Here is a 23,167-nt window from a genome sequence, read left to right on the forward strand (position 1 = left end):
TTTTGAAAATTCTTTTGGTTTTTATAATCCAAGATACTGTTAGTAACCAAGGTAAAGATATTTTTAAAAATAAAGTATATGTCTTATTTTGACACTGTCCCTTCAATGCTTGAATATCTCAAATAGTCTTTTTTAAATGTGAGTAGGTAGACTTTGTAAACTTTGCTTAATTTTTCAGTCACATTTCACAGGCCAGTTTTGACCATCTTATCGTTTCAGTCATTTTCTTTCATGTAGTATGTTTGTGAAAAGAAAAAAGAAAAGGAGTACTTGTGGCACCTTAGAGACTAACCAGTTTATTTGAGCATGAGCTTTCGTGAGCTACAGCTCACTTCAGCTGTAGCTCACGAAAGCTCATGCTCAAATAAACTGGTTAGTCTCTAAGGTGCCACAAGTACTCCTTTTCTTTTTTCTTTTTACGAATACAGACTAACACGGCTGTTACTCTGAAACCTATGTTTGTGAAGTGGCTTTAGTGACCTCTACTGTTGATAATGGCATGTTACTCCTTTGGCATTGGAATCTTACTACAGACACTGGTATTTGATGTCTCTGTGGAATGTTTCAATGTACTAAGGTTACTCAGCCCCATGCCATGCAATTTTTGTGTTTCAACCTAGACTGGGGACACTACTCTTTTATAGATACTTCCACTGCATACATCCAATGAAGTGAGCTGTAGCTCACGAAAGCTTATGCTCAAATAACTTTGTTAGTCTCTAGGGTGCCACAAGTACTCCTCGTTCTTTTTGCGGATACAGACTAACACGGCTGCTACTCTGAAACCTTTCCTTCTCTGACACTTTGAAACTGTTGTAATAGTTAATCAAGGGATCATGTTTGAGAGAGGTACAGTAGGTTTTATAAATAACTTACATTGTTCTTTTCTTTTTGCATTCCTCTTCCCCTTATCATCTGCCTTTATGAAACTGATTGTTTTGGACTTCAGACAATATGGATTGGTAATGTTGTTTGCTAAATAAGTGATATCAACAGAGGGCATTGTGCAGTCTTTTTCAGGAATGTTTTCAAATTGCCGGGGGTGTTCGTGAAGAGTTCACTATAAAGTGTAACAAACATCTAGAGCTAGCTAATGTTTCCCTTAGATTTCAGAGAACTTCTACTTTGATTTAAACTCTGAACAAATGAAAGGAATGCTGCGTCCTCATGTCCCACCTGCTGCCATTACCACTCTGGCCAGATCAGCCATCTTTTCTATTACTTATCCCTCTCAGGATGTTTTTCTGGTAATAAAGGTAAGAAGGGTGTGTGTGGGGGGGGGGAGGGGTGAGAGAGAGAGAGAGAAATGTCATTGTTCCTTGTTTATTTTAAATAAAAAACTAGGACCTGTAGACCACACGGACCTGTGACTCAAATGTATTGAGGCAAATTTTGTCCCTAGGAGATGGTCGTGGGGTGTTCCCATAGGAGCGTCTGAGAATTTGATTCATATCAATAGCTCTTTTTATGTTAAACATTTTTTATATCAGATACTCTAGGGCCAGATTTTCACAGATATTTAGGCACCTAAAGATGTAGATAGGCACCTAGGAGCGTTTTCAAAACCATCTTATCAGGAGACTCCCACTGAAGTTCTACTGAGCCCCAGATAGCTAGATACTTAGGCATTGCTGCGTTCAATGCCTAACTGATTTTGGAGCCTAAATCTCCTTTTGAAAAGTGATTTAGACACTTGGGAGCCTAAATCCCATTGAAGTTAAATATAATTTTTTAATTGTGACCTAAGTATGTGGTGTGCCAATAATGTTGCATTTCATCCCACGATTCTATTGCCATTTATTGCCTAGTTAGTGTATCATTTTAACAGTTTCTCCTTTCACACACATGCATCTAGTTATCAAAAGCTCAGCTGTTGTATCTGTCTGTTGTATATGAAATAACTGTCTTTTTTATTATTATTATTAATTATTCCCCTATTACTGATTGGAAGGCAAATATTGACTTCTATAGAAATTACTAAGAGGGTCTTCTTACATTTGCTGCATGTCCTCTCTTTTCAGCATACGTCTTATTTTTTTAAATAAATGTTGGCATCCTATTTAACAGTTGGAAGGGGGAGAGTTTCCTTAAATAGACTTCAAAGTTATCATGCACAGAGGCTTCAGTGTTCTAAAAAGTATTCTGATTTGGTATTGAATGTATATTTGAGGTGCTAATACATTTCATTCATAGTTACTTATACAGTGAAACCGCTTATATGTCAATGAATACATCCTAGTATGCTGTCCATAGCAGACTTTACAAAAGCAAATATAAGCTGCAAAAAACTAAAAAGGCTTGATCTTCAAACCTGGTCAGTAATTGAAAGAACCATATATGTCATGTAAGATATCTAAGTACCAGATCTGTGAGCATGATCAGGTAGATAAATATCTAAATTATATACATTGCATCTACTTTTTATTGGCACCTGCAAAATTGTGGGCCCCTGGAGGGAGGCTGGGATAAGGCCAGGTGGAAAATTAGACCCATAAAATGTAGCGTTGGTAACTTCAGGAATAAGGTGCGTGAAGATGAAAAACATTATTCCTCCTCTCATTTGGTTAGAAGAACACCCCAATGGGAAGGACATTCATTCCCCAGCTGGCTGAAATTGGCAATTGGATCAGTTCTCTACCTCAGTCCCAGAATGAATTCTTTCCCATTGGAGAAAAGGGAATGTGACATGCCCTTTGTATTTACAGCCATTGGTTACATCACCCTATAGCAAGCCATGTGTTAAAAATTGATTCTGAACGTATGCACAGATAGATTAAGCTTTTGGAAGTAAGTTAATACGGTGGCTCAATCAAAATTGTCCCAAGAAAGATCAAGGAGTTTGGTAGTTTAGGTCATATTCTGATCTCAGATTTGCCACATGTGTCATTGCATATCTTGTAAAATCAGGGTCTGTGTTTGCACAGTAGCTGATTTTTACAAGCTGAGAGGCAGAGATATACACCATATAACTGAGATCAGGATCTAGCCAGAAGAGTTTGTGTTTGCACATTAGGACTTGTAAACCCAGTGAGGTAAGCACAGCTGGTAGCCATTTATTTAACAGTGACATTTTGATTTTTATCATGTGATAATAGTAAATAAGATAGAAAAATAGCTTGCCTTTTCAGTTGAATTTTCACATAGGTGTTAGCTTTGTTATGTATTATGAAATCACTAGCTATGCATCTGAACATTTCTAACTAATCATCCTAGCTAATCTGGGCATGCAAAGGATGATGGTAAATATTCTTCTTTATTATTTGTACTATGGTACTACCTAGGAGTCCTGGTCATGGGCCAGGCCTCATTGTGCTAGGCACTGTACAAACAGAGAACAAAAAGATGCCCCCAAACAGCTGACAGTCTAAGTAATGGCAAGTATGCAATGGTTAGCTTGTGAAGGCAGGGGTGCTTTTTAAACCAATTGATATGTCCCCAGCCCTCTTCACTGCTCATTCGTGTGAGCCACCTGTTTTGTCTCATCTCCTAGCTTTCAGGCTCTTTGGGCAGGGACAGTAATTTTCTATACCTTTGTACTGGGCCTTGCATAACGGGACACCAGTCTTGTCGAGAACTTTAGGTGCTACTGCGATATAGATAAAATAACATTGAGAAGAACCAAATTCAGAAGAATCATGAAGTAATAATCTGACACATAACTCTTTAAAAGCCCTTGGCAATTGGCTAAACGTTCAAAAGGCTGTAATCTGCAGCTTCATTTTTGCACTTCCAGTTTTCACCCGCAGTTCAGTTGTGTTACTCACACTTCCGACTATCTAGTCAAGGAGAATGTTCTTTGATTTACACCTATGGTTAAATTTGCTGGTGCAAAAGGGAAACGAGCTTCAGCTCTTTTGAATGTCTATTCTTCAGAACATGTCTAAGCTACATAGAGTGTTCTATTAATTTGCCATTCTCTGATAAATACATGTCCCTGTCCTCACAAGCACCCGTTGTTTCTTCACAGCTGGAAAAAGTATTACAGCAGGGGGATATTGGCGAATGCGCAGAGCCCTATATGATTTTTAAAGAAGCGGATGCAGCAAAGGTAAGGATTTTTAGAAGTTTAGAGGAAATGTTGGCACTGATACTTCCAAAGATATTGAAGTTTAATCATTCATATTTTAATTAAATGTATTGACCTTATTTCCCTTTACTGTGGTTCGTCCCGGTTCCTGCTATTCCTGTTATTAAAACGATACCTTTAACTAGGATTCTTGTCAACTTCTAAAAGGGAATTATAAAATAATCCCAGTATCACAGCTGCTGGGGAGTTCCCCTGCTAGCATTTGAATTGTGGTGCTTTTACAACCATGTTTTCCTGTTTTCTTAAAATGTTTTTCTCTCTTCTGATGTCGTGTGGAAGATCCACCCACACATGGGCGGGGGGGGGGGGACTGACTACCATGAAAAAAACTGTAATCCCAGTGCTCCTGTTGCGTGTACAAAATAGCCAACTGAACAAAGAGAGACAATGTATATTTTTGTCTCTAATATTTTTTTAGTTATGTGTAATGAAGCGCAGCAAAAGGCTTGGCCTCTTGGCCCACACTTCCAGTTGAATTCCTACGTCTCCGCCTCTGCTTCCCTCCCAAACAACTAGATACTTTACTGTGGAAATCCTACCTACGGTGCAGAAGGCTTGGAACTGCAGTTTTCATAGCTTAGAAGAATACCATAATTTTTACTGAACTCTGAGCTGTTAAAGTGGTGGTTGTGCAAGCCTGGATCTGGTAAATCACTGTGGATCAGAGGCTAGAAGGGAGTGCATTCTTTTGCTGGCTTTCTGGAACAGACAGGCATACTAGTAGCATATAAGAGACAACTTGTGCTGTGGCATTTCTTTGATGTTGTCCTTTTGTAGGTTACTCCAAGATCAGCAATGGCTATAGAATGGGAAATCTCCATTTTATCTTTAGAAGAGCTACAGTTTAGAGCTGTAAAACTTTACCCAAGCTCAGTCAGTTTTTGTACAATTTAATTTTAAAAACCGATTTCACAGCCATCTTAAGAAAGACCCCCCTCCCCCCCGTCCCCGACCTAATGGAATATAGAATGAGGTGGTGCGTGGCATCTTCTCTTGCTTATCATTTAATTTACTTCTGATTTCCTGAATGAGTGTTGCAGATGAAGTGAAAAGCAAAAGGAAATGGTGAAGCCTGGATGCACCATAGAATGGATGTTCTGCCTGCATGTGACCCTCAAATCTGTCACCATACATTTTCTAAGAGCTAAGACTGCAAACCTCTGGTTGCTATTTAAATTCCTTCATAGTTCCAGCTGGCAAAGTTGATATTCACTTTCTCTTCTGAACTCTTATGCAATGATGCTCCCTAAGCATTCAGATACCATGGTGATGGGTGGCAGTATAAACTCTAAGCTAGACGGGCCTCCATTCCTGTGATGAGTGAGGTGACCCTGCATGTATATTGTATTTTGGAATCAGACAGGTGGTTTGTGAATTTTGGGCAAGTGGTGTTTTGTAAGGCCTCGTTGCAGCAAGGTACCTAAGCACATGTCTAATTTGAAGCATGTGAGGATTTCCATGGAAGTCGAAGGACTACTCATGTGGTTAAAGTCATGCCTTGATAAATCGGGATCTGCATGTTAAAGGCACAGGACTGAGAGACAGGAAGCCTGAGTTCTATTTCGGGCTCTACCACAGACTATATATGACCATGGGCAAGTCCCTTTAATTGCTTTCTGCCTCAGCTTCCCCATATGTAAAATGGGGACAAAGACTGATGTCCTATGTAAAGCACTTTGGAATCTACTGAGGAAAAGTGCTATGTAAAAGGTAGCTGGTGGTATTATTATTTTAGGGTTTTATGCTGCTCCTGTCACTATAGTATCACCTCATAAAATCAATAGCAATAATGAAATCCCTAGTGGACTTCCTGGAGTATAATTTAGCTGCCTTGTGAGGGCAGAGGGCCAAGTGATTTGAACTGGCAATTTCTGGAAGCTTAGGAACATTAAATCAGCTGCTCTTTTAGATCATCACTGCTCTACAGGATGGGAGTGTTCTGAGGCTCAATTCCTTACTGTTTGTAAAGCACTTGGGAATACTGAGATAGATGGTGCTATGGAAGTGCAAAGTATTATTATTATTATAGTTATTTATTTATTATACTTGGGATCGGTGTAAAAGTCATTATTATTACTTTGCATGGACAAAGCACCCGGAAACGTTTTTGATAAGCGGAGGCTGGCTTCCCTTTCCTTTTTTTTAATGTGTTGGAATTAATGTTTTGTTTGCAGAATAAGGAGAAATTGGAAAAGTTGAAAAGCCAAGCAGAGCAGTTTTGCCAAAGACTCGGCAAATATCGAATGCCTTTTGCCTGGACAGCCATTCATTTAATGAACATAGTCAGCAGTGCTGGAAGTTTGGAGAGAGATTCCACAGAGGTTGAAATTGGCACAGGAGGTTAAGTATATCCTGCGTTTTCATAAGGGAATAGGTGCCTGAGCTAAATCAGCTTAGATCAGGCCCTATGGCCACTGCTCTTTCCTTTTATCAGCTTGTTCTCTCTCTTTCCACCCCCCTCCCCCACGCGCGCCTTTGTAACAGTCCTAGAAAAGGGCTGAAATAAAAAGGACAAGGCTGTGGTAACAAATAGGTTTATCTTTCAAGAATTTTACAAGCAAACCATCTGTTATATGCTATTTATACCCAGGCTGCTAAGACTGAAGAGCATTGTAGGCTGATGAACATTTTCCAAAGGAGTGGATTAATCTTTGTGAACCACACAGCTCATCTGAAACTGCTCTTCAGCATCCCCAAAACTGCCAACTTCATCATCTTTCGGCACAAGAGAAATACATAAATCTCCACACAATAAAGACTTTTATAATAGCAATAAGGCACTGGGGTGAGGTTGCTATGAAAGGAGCAGAGGTATTCAGCTGTGCTTCATAGCTTCCTGATGCCTCAGGAGTGTGATTGTCTTAGCATAACCACCTCTTCTATCATGCTTATTGCATAATTTTTGAATGCAGCAGTTGTCTTCCTCTGTAGAAAATCTGCTTGAAACAAATGTAGTTCTCTTTGTTTTTCTTCCTTTTCTTTTAGAACGCAAAGGATCTTGGTCAGAGAGACGGAATTCCAGTATTGTTGGAAGGCGTTCATTAGAAAGGACAACCAGTGGAGATGAAACTTGCAACCTTACTAGCTTTAGACCAGCTACTCTTACGGTGACAAACTTCTTTAAACAGGTACTGTAAGAGCCATGGTCATTGCAGTGTTTCCCATGACACAGCATGATTTGGTTCACCCTCATGGTGAGGTCAGAGTAGAGCTGAGTGGATAATTCATAATCCATTGACTGAATTTAGCCTTGCTTTCCCATTCACGGATTATGTTTGAGCAGCACCTGATTTCATTTATATTACTGGAAGTTTATTCTACAGACACATTTTTGCAAATAGTTTTGTCATGATCTGTGGATTCTTTCTGAGAAGTTCATTGTGAAAAATTGATTTATGAAATTTGAGCTTTGTCAGTTTGTTCTGAGTGGACCCTTAGGTCACATGGCATTGTCACTGTTCCCTGACTGTATCAGTGTAACTAATAGAAACAGGTTTCCTCGGGGAATATTAGTTCATTCTTCTCCAGTGTTCTCTAATAAACATATAAAATTCACTGTTTTCATGAACATTCCTGCAGTATACCTGTTTGCTCGAATAATCACAGAAGAAATCACAAAGCAGCCAGTGAGAATCCATTATTTTTATTTGAGTGAATATGTGCCAAAGGATAGTTGATGTATTTGACCTACTCTTGGCCATGAACTGTAGCATAAGCTTTACCATGGTGGTTGCGTCATCAGCTCACACATAATGGCCTCAGTTCTTAGATTGCCCTCAATCTCTGTTGAAACAACCCTATTCAATTCAATGGGCAATTTGCCACTGATTTCAATAGAAGCAAGACCATGCTCTGCAGTGGGAGATAAGAATGGCCAGCAGTTCTTGGGATTCTCTCAGCATTTGGAGCTCAGATTCCATGGTGGAACAGATCCTTTCTAATACTGTGGTGCTGATGTCAGCTCTCCTCAGCTGAGGCTGGGGATTTCCCTGAGGAACAGCAGCGAGGGAAAGGTTTCAAAACATTTAGTATTTAAGGATAAGAGGATGGTAAGGGAGGCTGGACTATTTTTTAAATGGAAGCTATTTTGTTTTCAATTAAGTAATGTATGAGGTAATTATTATTATTTTTTATTTTTTGGCCACCAAGTGCAATAAAATGATGTTCAGGGTGGTATTTAGGGTGTTTTTTGCTGTTCTAGAAAATGTCCTCAATTTTTGAAGCATTACCGAGTGGCAAAAGGAAAGGTGAAATTGTAACTCTGCCACTCTAACTTCTCCCAAGCCAAAGCTGAGGAAGTTTTGAAGAGTTACAAAGTGGCAAAATGAAAAAAAGAAAAAGGACAAAGTGGAACTCCTCTCCCTGCTCTCTCTCGACCTGTCCCAAAACCGTAGACATCATTAATTCTATTGTGTTTGTTGACAAAAAGGGGAGAGAAAGGGCAGAGGGAAGAAAGGGGAGCAAGTCCTTTGAAATTTCATAATTTGAAAATTCAGTTTTCTGTTTTGATGAAAATAGGAAATTTTTTGCGGGCGGGGGATATGAAAAAGGCTATTTTTATTTTTAAAAGTTTCCAATAAAAAATTTCACCCAGTTCTCATAATGAAGGGCCCATGATATTAACATAACCTATTAATGTTCTCACCATCTTGTTCCAAGAAAGTACGTTTTGGAGTCAGGTTCAGGAAGGCGAGAGGTAATTTTTTTTTCCTAATTGCATCCTTATGCAGGCACTGTATTAAGCATTTTTTCTCTTTAACAATAGGAAGGGGATCGCTTGAGTGATGAAGATTTGTACAAGTTCCTTGCAGATATGAGAAGACCATCTTCCGTTTTACGGAGATTGAGACCCATTACAGGTATTTAATTATCCTGATGGAAAGTGCTGGAAGGAAACCTTTATGGATTGTATATTATAAGATTGTTTGTCTGTCCCCTCACAACTCCCACCTGATTCCTACCCCTTACTTATTCTCTGTTGCCCATCTGTGCCCCCCAACCCTTTATTTCAGTGTTGCACAAATGCATTTGCCTCAGGACTGTGGCATCATAGAATCTATGTGTATCTTTTAGATGGGAAAATCCTACTATTGTAAACCATATCATTGGCAGTTCAGGATAGTTCCTGATTGTATATTTATTACCCAGTCTAGTATTTCAAGTTCCAAGTGATGGGTGTCTAGATGTTTCCCTTAGTAAATTATTTCACAGGCTAATAGACGTTACTTTCAGGATATGTTTCAGAAGTGAAAGGCAAGTATATTAACCTTCTCCATTCTAGAAAACAGCATTAATATGCATACTGAATTTGTATTTTTCTTTCAATTATTGTAATGATTTTTTTTTCTATAGCTCAGCTGAAGATAGACATATCTCCAGCCCCAGAGAATCCTCATTACTGTCTAACTCCAGAATTGCTGCAAGTCAAACTTTACCCAGATAGCAGAGTTAGACCTACAAGAGAAATACTGGAGTTTCCTGCTAGGGATGTGTATATTCCAAATACTACTTACAGGTAAGATTTTTGAAATACATTTTAGTCCCCATGAGATCAGCAGGTCCAGACCTTCCACGCTTATCCATGCTGGTTTGCTGCAAAACTTGCCACAGCATCAGATCCTCTGTGCCAAAGACATCATAAGGAGTCAGACTCTTATGGCAAAAAATAAACAGCTGTAGAACAGTTCTTTGCAGAACCTAGTAGACCTAGCTGCATAAAACGCAGCAATTTGTGGGGATATCTGAGTGATCTTTCTTCATTTTTAGTCTATATGAGGTTTGCTTGAGTTTCGGTTACAAACAACCAAAAACCTCAAAGGAAATTTCAGTTGAAACCTCACACGTTTCATGTGGTTTTGTGTTAAAATCATAATTACTTCAGCACAGTCCCAACATGAAACCATAAACCTGAGTGTTTCAGTTACATAATGAAACTCAAATCCAGCTGAGTTTTACAACTGAGTCAGTAAATCGGCGTCATGGTATCAGTGAACAAGGGGTTAATTTCAGCACATCTTTTCCCTCCTTTTGCACATATGATATGGGGAGGTGCTGTAAGAGTGACATCTTGGAAGGCAGAAGGGAGAGAATGCCTTTTGGGAAGATAGGGTCACATGCTCAGGGGCCATAGGATTGGGCTGGACCTAGAGATCAAAAATGTTTCTTGTAAAAAAATTTTTGATGCAAAATGTCTTTGACAATATGAAAATTTTAGGAGAAAAATTTCCTATAATTTGAAAAGCTATTTTTAATTGGAAAAAAATGTTTAAAAGAAAAAATTTCCACCAGCTTTAGGTTCAACCCAGCCCTTTGATGTGTCGACAGAACTACATGGTGCATTGCGGGTTTATCATTCAAAATATTGCACCAGAACAAAACACAAAATGTTGTGTGTTCAGTTTTCAGTATTTTGGTTTTCCCAACACTTTTCTCTCACTTTTTCTCACTTTTACTCCTCTCCTACCCCTTTTTTGGTGGTGGTGGGGGGGGGGAGGGAGGGAGGAGAAAGAACATTTATTTTTATTTTTCACAGGAAATAGAAGATAATCCACCAAAAAAATTGGAAAAGATCAATTTAAATAATAATAATTCTTGCAGAAAATTATTACCATTTTTGGCCAACCATAGCTCCCCTCCAAGCTGGAGGACAGATTTGCTGTCTTTACTTTCGTACTATCTTAACTTATTTTGCTTTTTTCTTATAAACTACCCTTACTGACTGGAACTGTCCTTTTCTGCTGAGTCATTTCACCAGTTCACATATCTGCATTACATTTTAGTATAAATATTTCATAGATCTCTAATATCTGCTTAAATATAGTCACAGTAAATACTTTGTTGATCTGTTCATAGCACTTGGATACATATTCAAATATGAATCCTATGGATAGCCAAATGATTAAGCTCATTTAAAAATCAATTACCTGCATTGAAATTATACTGATATCCTACAGATCATGTGGAACAGCAGCACTTCACATTACAAGACTAAAATGTTCTTTTGTTCCCTGTAGTATGTATATAACAAACATTTTTATTACCAGCTACCCATTTAAACTGTTTCTGAAAGTATATTCTTTAGCTACTTCATTTATTGTACTTATATGGTCCCCATTACCATAGTATCTGAGCATCTCGCAATCTTTAATGGATTTATTCTCACTATACCCCTGTTGGGTAGGGACATGCTGTTTTTATGGGGAAGAGAGGCTGGGTTCTTCTGGGGAGAGACAGTCCTTCTCTGCCCTTCAAAATTACTTCATTCTTCTCCTAGCTGACCATCCTTATCTGCCCTGCCTCCCCTTTGTAATCTTTTCCATCCCTTTCCTCATGCTGGAATTCTGCAGTCATTGGGCAACTGTGGGCTGGGCATAACTAACCTGGCTCCAGGACACAGCTGTTAGCTCAAAGCCTGGCCATTAGGAGTTGGTGATGGTCTGTGAGCATGATAGTCTCTGCTCACTCAGGAGTCTCACTTTCAAAGACTGGGGATGGGGGATGGAGCTGATGAGGTGGGGAAAGGCTCGTTTTGCAGCTGGGATAGAGGGGAAAGGAGATGGAGGCAGTGAAAGTAGAGAGATGAAAACCCATCTCACATTCTTCATCATAGAACACTAAGGGTCAGGTGTTGGGGTTCTAAAACATGGGACTATACCTGTCAGTCAAGACCTTCTCTCCTGCTAGAGGATTTTTACCAAGGAGTTGAACTCTTGGGCTCTTTTGCTAGAAGTAGCTAGTGCTGAAGTCCATTGAAGGTGTGTCTAAACTGCAGGTCTGACACATGTTTTAGCCCAATCCCATCCTACAATCCATACATAAAGCCCTTGACACTTGTATTTAAGTCCTCAGAATACATGCATGCTAGCTTGACCAGGAGTATAGGTACCCCATAACTATGTCTTAATGAAATTTGTATCTCAGCCCACTCACTTTGCAATGAGGATGAAGCTAAAGCATGTGTTGCTGAGGTCATGTTTGAATAGGCTGCCAGTGCTATCCCACAATTCCCATGGCCTGTATGTTCTAGCCTTTCTACAGACCCAACTTCCTGCTCCCCAGGGACAGGACATCGCTCATTGCTTTTTTCTGGATGTTTGGCAATCTTCTGTGGATCTAGTGACTGGGGCTTAACAGGAAGTAATGACTTTTCTTGACTGGAAAGTGAATTGGTTTGTATCTATGAATTAGTCTATTACAGGGGTGGCCAACCTGAGCCTGAGGAGGAGCCAGAATTTACCAATGTACATTGCCAAAAAGCCACAGTCATACGTCCGCAGCCCCCCCAGCAGCTCCACCCCCCTGCTCCCAGCACCTCCTGCCCACAGGCTGCCCTGCCGATCAGCACCTCCTCTTCCCTCCCCAAACCTCCTGATCAGCTGTTTCATGGTGTTCAGGAGGCGGGGAGGGGGAGGAGCCAGAGCATGGCAGGCTCAGGGAAGGGGGTGGTGCCTGTGGCAGAGCCAGAGGTTGAGCAGTGAGCACCCCCTGGCACATTGGAAAGTTGGCGCCTGTAGCTCCAGCCTCTGAGTCGGTGCCTACACAAGGAGCGGCATATTCACTTCTGAAGAGCCGCAGGTGGCTCTGGAGCCGCAGGTTGGCCAGCTCTGGTCTACTAGCAATGAAAAAACCCAATTCCAGATCACTGAAGTTGGAGGGCTTCAAAGTACAGTCTAATTAGCTGCACAGTAGATCTATCACTCAGGCATTGTTACAAGGGGCAAGACAGGGGAGTGAGGATCCAGTCCTGGGGGTAGGATGGAGCAGCTGGTGGGAAAAACTGGTGAGACAGCTCTGCTGTTTCTTGTCTTCCATGGATGCTGGCAGGAAGGGACTTGAGATTTGCACAGAGGATAAGCAGCTCCAAGACTGTTCTTGTCCTCATCCCCAGACTACCTTTCCTCTAAGCTGGTGTGGGTCTCCTTGGCCTCTTGGAACTAGACAAACCTCTGAATGGGTGCAACCAACTCACAGAAAACTAACCCTCTAAGGCCTGGTCTACAGTGGGGGGGGAATCGATCTAAGATATGTCGACTTCAGCTATGCTATTCTCGTAGCTGAAGTTGTGTATCTTAGATCGACTTAGAATCACTTACTTCGCGTCCTCGCGGAGCGGATCGACAGCCGTCGCTCCCCCGTCGACTCCGCTTCCGCCTCTCGCCGTGGTGGAGTTCCGGAGTCGACGGCAGAGTGGTCGGAGATTGATTTATCGTGTCTACACTAGACACAATAAATTGATCCCCGATAGATCGAGCACTATGTGCCAATCCGGCGGGTAGTGTAGACGTGGCCTAAGACTTCTTTTATTCATGTTACATATTAGGGTTTTTTTGGAAATTTTCTTTATTGATTTTTAAAGTATCATATAAACAACTAAACATTTCCAGGACATCAGTACAAATGTGCAGTTTCTCTTGCTTGATTATCTTACTTTGATTGTAATGAGTGCATTTCAACAGCGTCAGACCTCTAATTCAATTAGTTAGTGCATTGTTTCTCTGAAATTTGCTAATTATATTCAACCTTGTTTTCATTTTGACAAAACATAGTTTAAAAAGGTGGGTTTTATTAATGTCGACAAATGTTAAAATGCTACAAAATTCATACAGTACAGTTTTTAGGTAAGATAGAAAAGTCAATATGACTCAAAATAATCACATTCTATGGCTCCCACCATGCAAACACTTACAGGCACGCCTAACCATAAATATGTGAATAGTCCCATCGACTTTGGGGGTTCCTCCTTTGAGTAAATGTATGCAAATATGTGTTTGCAGGATTGGGACTGAAGGTCCTGCAGGATCTTACAGTCTTTACGAATGTGATTAGTTGAGTTGCACCATTGACTTCAGTGGGATTTCTTGCATAGGTACAGGTTGCAGGATTGGTTTCTATTTATATTAAAGGCAATCGGTCTGTTTCAAACACAGCACTTTGTCCATTTGATTCCATAAATAAGGTATACCAAAAGGTAATTTAAGGGCCTGATTCAAAGCCAGTTGAAATCCGTGCAAAAAACTAACGGCAGTCTTTGGATCAGGCCCTAAGAATTATTCTACAAAGTATAATATAAAAGGTTAGTTTCACATTCTGGATTTCCAGATGTGCTGTTTTCATAGTTGCATGAGCACAACAATGAATATTTGGCTCAAGATACACAGCTGGATGTTCACATTTAAATACATAGTACCATAAAATGCAGAATTATCTGCCAATTCAGTCATGCATAGACACATTCCAAGACTATAGTACTTGAGTCTAACATGAAAGTAAGTTACTTTATAAAGTAAAATCTTTTTTTTCTTCAAAACTAATACTTACATGTTTTCTGTAGAATTCTGTCAGTCTGTTATTTTTATTGAAACATTTTGAATATTCTCCTCTACATAATCCAGAAATGAATGCATTGGCCTGAAAATTCTTGTCCGCATGCAATACAGTCTGCCAAAATATCAAAACCACATCCAGTTTCTAGGCACCAGTGTTCAAAGGTGGGGATGCGTAGGTAGTTTTGAACTTGAAATATATTTATATTGGAAAAAATAATACTTTCAAAATATACCATAAGACCACAGTAGACTCCTCCATGTTGTATCATTGAGTAGTATGGAATACTGTATATGTAATGCCTTGTATTTGGGCATTCAGCCCTGATTATTAGTTCATATTATGTTTAATATTCAGTGAATATGTGTTCAATTAAACACTTCAGAATGAGGGTTCACTCAAAACTTTCTAAATCCGCAGGATGTATCATCAGCTTGGTTGACCTGATCAAATAGAATCTTCCTTTCTTAGGCTTCCAGTATATTCCTCGTCTCCTTTCTAGTTTTCCTTCTGATCTTGGTTTGATATATTTTCCATTCAGATTGGTTTCCCCACACGCTCTGTGCCACCAGCCACCTAAAAACAATATTTTGGTGTCATTTAGTCCAAATTTACTTTTCCTGTTTGATGTCAGAAGGCTAGTCACTGATTTGGACAGCATTTTCAAAGTGAGGCTTCTCTAGGCCTGATCCAACTCCCATTGAGGTTGTTGTTTTTTTGTTTTATAAATGTGTAGGAAAATTCTACCTTTGTCCTAGATATATCGATCAGTTTTGAGGTGAATGTGACTTATTTTGTATATTTTAGAGCGCACCAAAATCAGGCGTTAAATGGAAACTCGGCTGCAGGCTTAACTATAGTCTGCTGCATATGATAGAGTGGAATTAATATCCAGTCCATCTTCTGTTGTGTGCAAGAAGGGATTATATGTAGAAAGCCAATGTAGTCCAGTGGCTGGGCGCTGGACTAGGACCCAGTACATGGGAGATGAACTCCTGGCTCCATTGAAGTCTGTGGCAAAACTCCTATTGACTTAAATGAACAAGGAACTCACCCCTGAGTTCCATTTCTATCTCTGCTACTAATCACTCTATGACCTTGAGCAAGTCACTTAGCATTTCTGTGCTTCAGTTTTCCCCATGTGTGAAATGGGATAATAATGCTTAGGTGGTGTCTTAGGACTCTGACATCTGTGGACAAAAAGCACTATATAAGTGCTGATAATTATTATTTCATTTTATGTTCTTCATTTGCAGGGGAGAGATTTTGTGAACTAGTCTTTTCAGTCTCTAACATCCATGACAGCTGAGCATTATAGGTAGATTCCCAGTAATTCATGAAGTTATATCTACTGTAACAAAGGAACTGGAATTTGAATGTGCTTCAAATACTGGTACCTGAATATCTTTCTGGACAGTTTAAATCACTCTTTGTAGCATTGTCATGATCCATCAAAGAGAACCTCAGTTTTGTTTGTTCAGGCAGTGCGTTGGGAATATTTCCTGAGATCTCTGAAAGATGAAGCGTGTAGTCTGTTTCTGGACTTCCCAGGGTGAATGTGTACTCGACGTAACGTTTATTATCTTTCCAGTCTTTCAGCTCAATACGTAAAGTGTAGTCAGCTTGGTTAGCAATGGAATATAACTTCGCTAGTCCCAACCAAAATTCCCCTGCAAGGACAGGTTGCATGAATATCATTAGTATGGAGTTAAGACAGAGCACAATTATTTTAAAAGGTTTATTCATTGCTTTAATTAAATCAATAGTATGAGACTTGGGAACTCTTGATCTTTTCAGAGAGTCTCCTGAAACATTCTTTTTGTTTACATCTTTTTAATTACACACTCGTGATCAATAAAAACTAGATATATAAATTAAATGGAACCTCTCCTAATTTTCACAGTGCTTGTGAAGGACTGCAGAGGGGACTCCAGACATTTAAAAAAAAAAAAAAAAACTGAAACAGTATGATAAGTGAAGCAAGTGGCATATATAAAACTTAATTGTACTGGAAGTGGATTTCACTTGTGGTTGTGGTGGGGGACCTACATTGGGATTTTGATGCCCTTACAGAAAAAAAAGTGGATTTAATTTGAGTAGTTTTTCTCCTTCATGGACTTTTTGATAGCTGAACATATTGTTTAGCAAAATATGAACCAGCTTCTTATTATATCTATTGCTGATCTCCGAGCAAAAACAATACTGCCAAATGTGAATGCCTCACAAGCAAGGTGCCCACCTACATTTCAAGGAACAAAGGACAAGCTCTTTTGAAAAAATACAGGACAATACTTTAAGAAGCAGCACTCCACCATTTTACATTCATGTTAGAAAATCCTTCACAGGCCAGAGTCATACACTGGTATCTCTGTATACTTGTATGATCCTTTGCATGAATTTTTCTGATCTATGGAACAAAATGCACCCTTTATTGATAAGGGATGTGGGAATTCTACACCAAGTAAGGCACATTCCTTAAAATATGAGGTGAGAATCCTCCTACATGAGAGAATGCTTGCCTCAGTCCTATTTACTGCTCCAACACCAGAGGGAGGAATAGAGCAACTCTTCACTGTTGCAGATCTGAAAGAAAGCAATAGTTGATATCCTGCCGCTATCTACCCACTGCTCTGTGCCCAGACTGGGAAATTGGTGGCTTGAATCTGCCACCTGAGTCCTGCCACAGTGAGTCATTTTTCTGTAAAAGGAGAATCAAGTAATTTTAATTAGAAGCATAGACAAATCTGTTGGATAGGCAAGCTGTTAGCAAATGCTTGGCATTAAAAATGGTCTTAGAGTTGATGAATAACTAATATAAACATGGGTGTTTCCTCACCATTCACATGCCAGATAAGATGATTGGCTGCCAATGATTGGGAGACTGGACGTGTAGAGAGGAAAATACTGTCTAGTCTAATGGTGTCTTGAGCTTGAACAATTGATGTGGTGGTGTTTAGTGTAAACGTGGTATGGTGGGAGGAAGAAGTGCTGCTTGCTTTGGTGGTGTTTACTGTGTATTTCTTGTGTTCTTGTGGTTGGAAATCTGTGTCAAGGAAACCTAAAACTTTGGATGGGGAACTTGAAAATGGCAGAATCTAAATAAATAAAATAACATTTGAAATACGTCTTTTTGGTCTTGATTTAGCAAAGGTCTTGAGCACATGTTTAAGGGTAAGCACATGCTTACGTGCTTTGCTGAATTCAGGGCCTTATATTTCCTGGTATGCAATAGACAGTGTCTCACATTAGCTATATGAGCTGCTCAGACTGGCTTGCTTGTTTCTGCCTGCTGGTGTGTGAATGCACTAGAGTCATTGAAGATTCTAGCATTTGAAAGCCGCTAACAACCTATAAAAAATGAAGGAGTAAAAACAGTGCCTTTACCCTTGAGATCACCAAAACCATTTGCATAGCTCTCCCAGGTTTGGTTGAAATCTAGTGATCCATTGATTCTGTTTTGAATGACTGTCCATGAGCTGTCTGTGAATGACAAAGGGAAAGAAACCATCAGCCTGTTAGGTCATTTTAAGCATTTGTTTGGACTTTGATAAGAGTAGAGCAATAGATAAAAAGAGAAATTAATTGTTCCATGTTAGTAGCTTTGCTGGGCATTTTATAAATACCATTTACAGTCAACAAAATTCTCTCAAGTGGTAGCTCTTGACTGCTTAGGATATTTTGCTAACATTCATATGAAGCGTGACTGATTTTTTTTTTCTTTTTTGTAGTAACCAGGTCATGACACCCTCATCTGACCCAGATACAACAAACATGCTTGAATTATGACCCTTCAGCAGCAGCTTTTCACAATGAAACCACAGGCCAACTATGTTTGCATCAGTGTATTCTTGGAAATGCTAGGTAGCTGTGCCAGAGATCAGGGAGCCAAGAGGGCACGTACATAGAGCAGCACTGCCAGCGTGAGAGGCCCTGTGCTGTGCTCTGATACAATGGGAGAAAGAACAACTGGCCAAACTGGTGATACACATGCATGTGTACCACAAAATAACAGCATTATGACTTTGTTATAGGAAGACAAGCAGATACCAGCGTAGGCTGCTGGCAAAGATATACCATTGGTAGTTGCCATAGTTATTATGTATGTATCAGCCATGTTGTGCGTGGACACAATCCTTGTTTAGATCCAACATGGTCACTGACTGGTGACAAACTAATTTAAATGTGATAGCATGGAGGGGCCTGATAAACTCATGGCAGTTCTGTACCCCGGAATAACCTTATAAAGAATGTGTGTCAAACTATTCAAAGCATAACCACTGTTAGCTGCCTATGCTGAGTGTTATGCAATTAACTGGTTTAATTTAGAAAAGTTACTAGTTGTTTGTAATACAGTGTTAGTAATCATTGCTTTTTAGTGGTCATTTGGTTGAAGGGATGAAAAGCTATTTCCCGTAGATGCCAGTGGATTTGCCTCTTGCTTATAGTGAAGAATGGACTGAACAAAGAGTGGAAGTGTTTTCTTCAATTCTCTCTGGTATTTTGAAAAGTCGGGACGAATTCAGAATGCCACTGGTTGCAGTCAGCTTTATAATAGATGACAACCTTTTGGGTAGTCTGCTGTAAGTTTGTGTACATTTTAGGGCAGTAAGCACAGTACAGTTTATCAGTAAACTGTTAAAGGAAGAATTCTACTGCTTCTAGCATAGCTGGTCTTACCAGATTTCATTTCACAATAGACATTAAAAGCTTCAGATCCATTGGGCTTAATAGAGTAAATGCCACTGGTCCGTTCACCTCTCTTATAAAGGGCAGTGCAATCAGTAGCGACACCTGGAATAGCAATAATTAAAGAATTACAAATATCTTTTTGCAGTTAAGAAGCCTGAAGGACAGAATCCAACATTGCAGAGGTAGTTGCCTGTTTTGAACCTCTTGGAACAAAACAGAAGCTGTAATAGTTCAGCGGGAGTGTTCTTTTATGACGGTTCCTTCTGTGAAATGGGCAAATTAGATTCTGAGGGCTAAAAATTACATCAGAGGAAAAGTGGCCAACTGGCTATTGGGCAGCTGGTGTTTGCTCAATTAGGCAAGGTTTCAATTTAGATAATCTTACAAAAGGGATAGTCTAAGAACAGACTGTTGGACATAATGACTCTTTTTCTCCACAAAGTTCTAATCGTGGTTGTTTGAATTAGACTGAATTCCCAAACGTTACTATTGCTGAAGTCTAAAAATGCTGGTCAGCTTTAAAAATCTAATCCAAGTCCTGTCAATCCAAGTCTCAGTCCATTTCCCAGTGGACAAATGCCTGCAATATCAAAACTGACAATAAAGGTACTGCCTTGTATGTGTGATACAAAATGTAACCCAAAGAAAGGCCAGAGACTGAGTTGCCTACCAAGACTGGACTATTTCAACCCTAGAAGTTGTCCCACTTCATGAAAGTGGAGGCAAATTTGTGGGGTAGTATGTGGAAATGTGCACTGCTACACCTTTTTTATGGTTAAATAAAGGACTCAAGTCTCCAAAGCTGAAAACCCAGCCCCTTTCATAAGAACTGGCTTCATAGAGAAACTAGAAAAAGAAAGGTAAAAAACTCCTGTATCTGACCATTTGACAGTGAGGACATGCATGCACACACATGCACTACTGCAAACACAATGCGTTGTACAGTCATACCTAAAGCATTATATGATCTTACCATTGAATTCCTGAACTGGAGCTGTGGAATTATGTGAAGGAAGGGGAATGATCTTTGGTTCAGTTTGCTTCAGAGAAAATGAACTCTCTGTGTTTTCTTGGAAACTTGTATTGCTTAGCTGAAAAGAAGCATATTTATGTATTATTGATCTCCCAAGCATCTTGGAATTATGATCAAAAGTCATATACTTAGTTCAACAATCCAAGGTACTGTATCCATTTTTATTATCAATTTAATCTTTCAAACTAATCAGTGTACAATATGTAAAGTGTTTTATAAATGTTCCTGGAGATTTTGAATATATTAATATTAACATGCCTCTTTGAAACTCATGTTTTGTCTATGAAACTCGTTCACTGAGATAAGCTGCCAATTTGTTTAGCTGTCCATTTGACATGTATCTTGATTGGTGGATGGACTTAACTTGGTCCCTAAATAACACCACTCAGACAACTAGTCCCAACCTCTAGAGGGTTTACGGAGCCCTTGGGCCGTGCACTAAAAACTCTTTTCTTTTGGGGCCGGCTCTGAGGAGTGCAATTAAATATGAGCATGTCAATTTCAAAACCATGTCAGTTGTACCCACAGCTGTGGTAACAGAGGTTAAACATTTTAGTGCAGAGGTATGGTGCTGTGTTGAAATAAATATAACAGCAGAGAGGAGGAAAAAGAGAAAATCACTTAACACTGGGAAGCAGGAGAAAGGAAAGAGTAGGAAAAACAGTGAGATTGGTAATTAGAGAATTAAACAAAATTAGAAAAGTTACAATCCCCAAACATGCCCCACTTGGGTTTTATGGTCCATGGTGCAGAGCTTTATACTCCTCATTCTTGTGCCCTAAGCCCCAACCACATACCACAGTACCACAGCATTTAGCAGTTGCACACCCATAAAAAGATTGTGTCCCAAGATTTGCATTTTGGCTCATGGGGTTATTTTCCCCCCTAGGTATCTCAGACAATCAGAGTGAATTCTGGAAAGGAGAAGTGTATTTCGATAACTAGTTCCTCTACCTTTTCTTCCAGCTCCTTTATTTGATTGTGCTGTTTATCAAGTTGTGCATGCTGTTCTTGTACAACTTTGAGAAGTTGCCTAATGTGGTTGTCTTGTTGCTGTACAAAATTCTGGAGGGGGAAAAAAGTGGAACTTCATCAAAGACAGCTTTCATTCTGTGTTAGAAAGATCAGATTAATGCCTTAGCAAAAGTAGCCTTCAACCAACCTTTTTTATTGGTGTCAGTTTTTAAAGGCAAAATCACTGCACCATGGTCATCGTTTTCCTTTATTTTGCCTTCCCTGTCTTGCCTTGTGAGGTAGAATCCTCTCTTTTCCTCTGCAATGAATATCTACACCAATTTTGGATCAAATTATATAGCTCTTACTTGAGCAAAACTGCTGTCAGCTTCAGAGACCTTCATTTGGCCCTTTATTTCAAACACTTTAATCCCACTCTGTAGGTGATTCAAAGAATGAATTTTTGTGGAGCTGTCTTGTGTTTTTAATTGAACTATATAAATAACACATACCACTAGGCCAGTAGAGAGGAAGGATGCTCCAGTGGTTAGGCCTTGGAAGACCTGGGTTAATTTCCCTGCTGTGCCATGTGCTTCCTGTGTGACCTTGGGCAAGTCACCTAGCCTCTCTGTGCCTCAGTTCCCATCTGTAAATTGGGGATAATGGCACTGCCTTAACTCCCAGGGGTGTTGTGGGGATAAATATATTGAAGATTGTGAGGCGCTCAGGTACTATGGTAATGGGGACCATATAAGTATCGTAGATAGCCCCTCTTTTAAAGTTTATTTTTAAAATAAATGTTACTAAATATTAACATTAAACCTATCTGAATTCACATAGACCACCATTTTGCAATGAGCTGTATTGTGCTGTAGTTTTGTTAATCTGATTTCCAAGGGTTTTACCACTATGCTTTAGTGTACTTTGAAATTGATTTATTTTTTTAAGCACAAAGCAAAATATGTAGAGCCATATCATTCCATCTGTTTTCAAGCATATTTCCTCACTGATTTCTTTGGGGATTTATGCTTTAAAATTGGTGACATTTCAGTAAGACACTTGAATTGATTTCCGCAAGACTATTATTCTCCAGATTCATATACAAAGCTTATTTCTCAAAATACATATTATTGCTTCTAGAAATGTGTGGAGGAAACATGGCTGTCTGAGCATCACTCCCTAAAATAGCATCCTGATTTACTTTGGCTTTCTACCCTCTGGGTTTCCTCAAGTCTACTTACTTTGAGTGAAGTCATTTCTTTCAGTTCTTGAACTTCAGGCTGAATGTGGACTAATTTAATTACTTTCTCTTCCAGCCCCCCTACTTTCTCTTGAAGCTGGATCTTGTCTTGTAATAGGTCTTCAATCTTTGAGTTCAGCTCGAGGGATATATTCCTTATCTCTTCATTGTTAGCCTGCAATCTGGAAGTTGTTTTTCTGAGTTCTTCTTCTTCTACCTTGATTTCATTGGTTTGCAGTGAGAGCTCATAAAAAGACTTGTCAAAAATGTTCAGTTTTTGAAAGATGTCATTCATTTGCCCCTTGGTCTTGTGGACAAAGTCTTTAAGGCCGTGCCCAAGCTGGAGAAGCCCATTAGCTAAAATCCGCACATCATCTAACATGGCAAATCTTGAGTTTGGCTCAGGAGGTGCAGAATCAAAGGAAGAGTAGTCTTTGTCAATTCTACTTGAAATAGCACAAGGGGCAATGAAAAGAAAGATGAGGGCTATTTTCATGGTGTCTGTTTCCAATGTCCTAAGGTAGTTTTGAACAGAGATGTTTTCCCTGGTTTTAGCTTTTGCTGTATGATGGTTCTAGGTTAAAGAATTTAGCCTATATATACGCCTGTTCGGTTCAGAAAAGGCAAACGGATTAAGTTGATCATTAAACCATGTATAATTGAACTAATGTAACCTCTGTCCTGTCCAGGTTGATATCTGGAAAGATAAACCTGTGTGACCAGCCTGGTGCAGATTAAACTAGTACTTAGATTTCCAATATGCCAGCTATTCTGTTGTTAAAATTATTGGTAAACGTGATGTATTGCTGGATATACACCTTTCTTAACAGGTTCATTTTTT

At 39.5% G+C, this 23,167-nt stretch overlaps 2 protein-coding genes across 6 annotated transcripts in view; one reads left to right on the forward strand and one right to left on the reverse strand.

Annotated features, from left to right (window-relative positions):
* The window catches only part of DOCK7 (dedicator of cytokinesis 7), a 142,458-nt gene that overhangs the window by 41,233 nt on the left and 78,058 nt on the right, over positions 1–23,167 (forward strand). For all 5 annotated transcript variants that reach the window (XM_074961615.1, XM_074961616.1, XM_074961617.1 and 2 more), the window contains exons 9-14: positions 1,107–1,256; positions 3,968–4,048; positions 6,262–6,427; positions 7,073–7,215; positions 8,853–8,946; positions 9,440–9,602. In XM_074961615.1, coding sequence (XP_074817716.1) covers positions 1,107–1,256; positions 3,968–4,048; positions 6,262–6,427; positions 7,073–7,215; positions 8,853–8,946; positions 9,440–9,602 — 797 coding nt within the window. The remainder of the gene's footprint in view (positions 1–1,106; positions 1,257–3,967; positions 4,049–6,261; positions 6,428–7,072; positions 7,216–8,852; positions 8,947–9,439; positions 9,603–23,167) is intronic.
* On the reverse strand, positions 14,512–22,887 carry ANGPTL3 (angiopoietin like 3). Its single transcript, XM_074962288.1, has 7 exons — positions 22,328–22,887; positions 21,087–21,197; positions 20,073–20,190; positions 19,088–19,201; positions 17,795–17,890; positions 15,808–16,080; positions 14,512–14,986 (listed from the first exon to the last, which is right to left on the reverse strand). The coding sequence occupies exons 1-7, from the start codon at positions 22,820–22,822 to the stop codon at positions 14,805–14,807; spliced, it is 1,389 nt and encodes a 462-aa protein (XP_074818389.1). The 5' UTR covers positions 22,823–22,887; the 3' UTR covers positions 14,512–14,804.

This window comes from Natator depressus, chromosome 8, assembly GCF_965152275.1.
Source record: "Natator depressus isolate rNatDep1 chromosome 8, rNatDep2.hap1, whole genome shotgun sequence".
Lineage (NCBI taxonomy): Eukaryota > Metazoa > Chordata > Testudines > Cheloniidae > Natator > Natator depressus.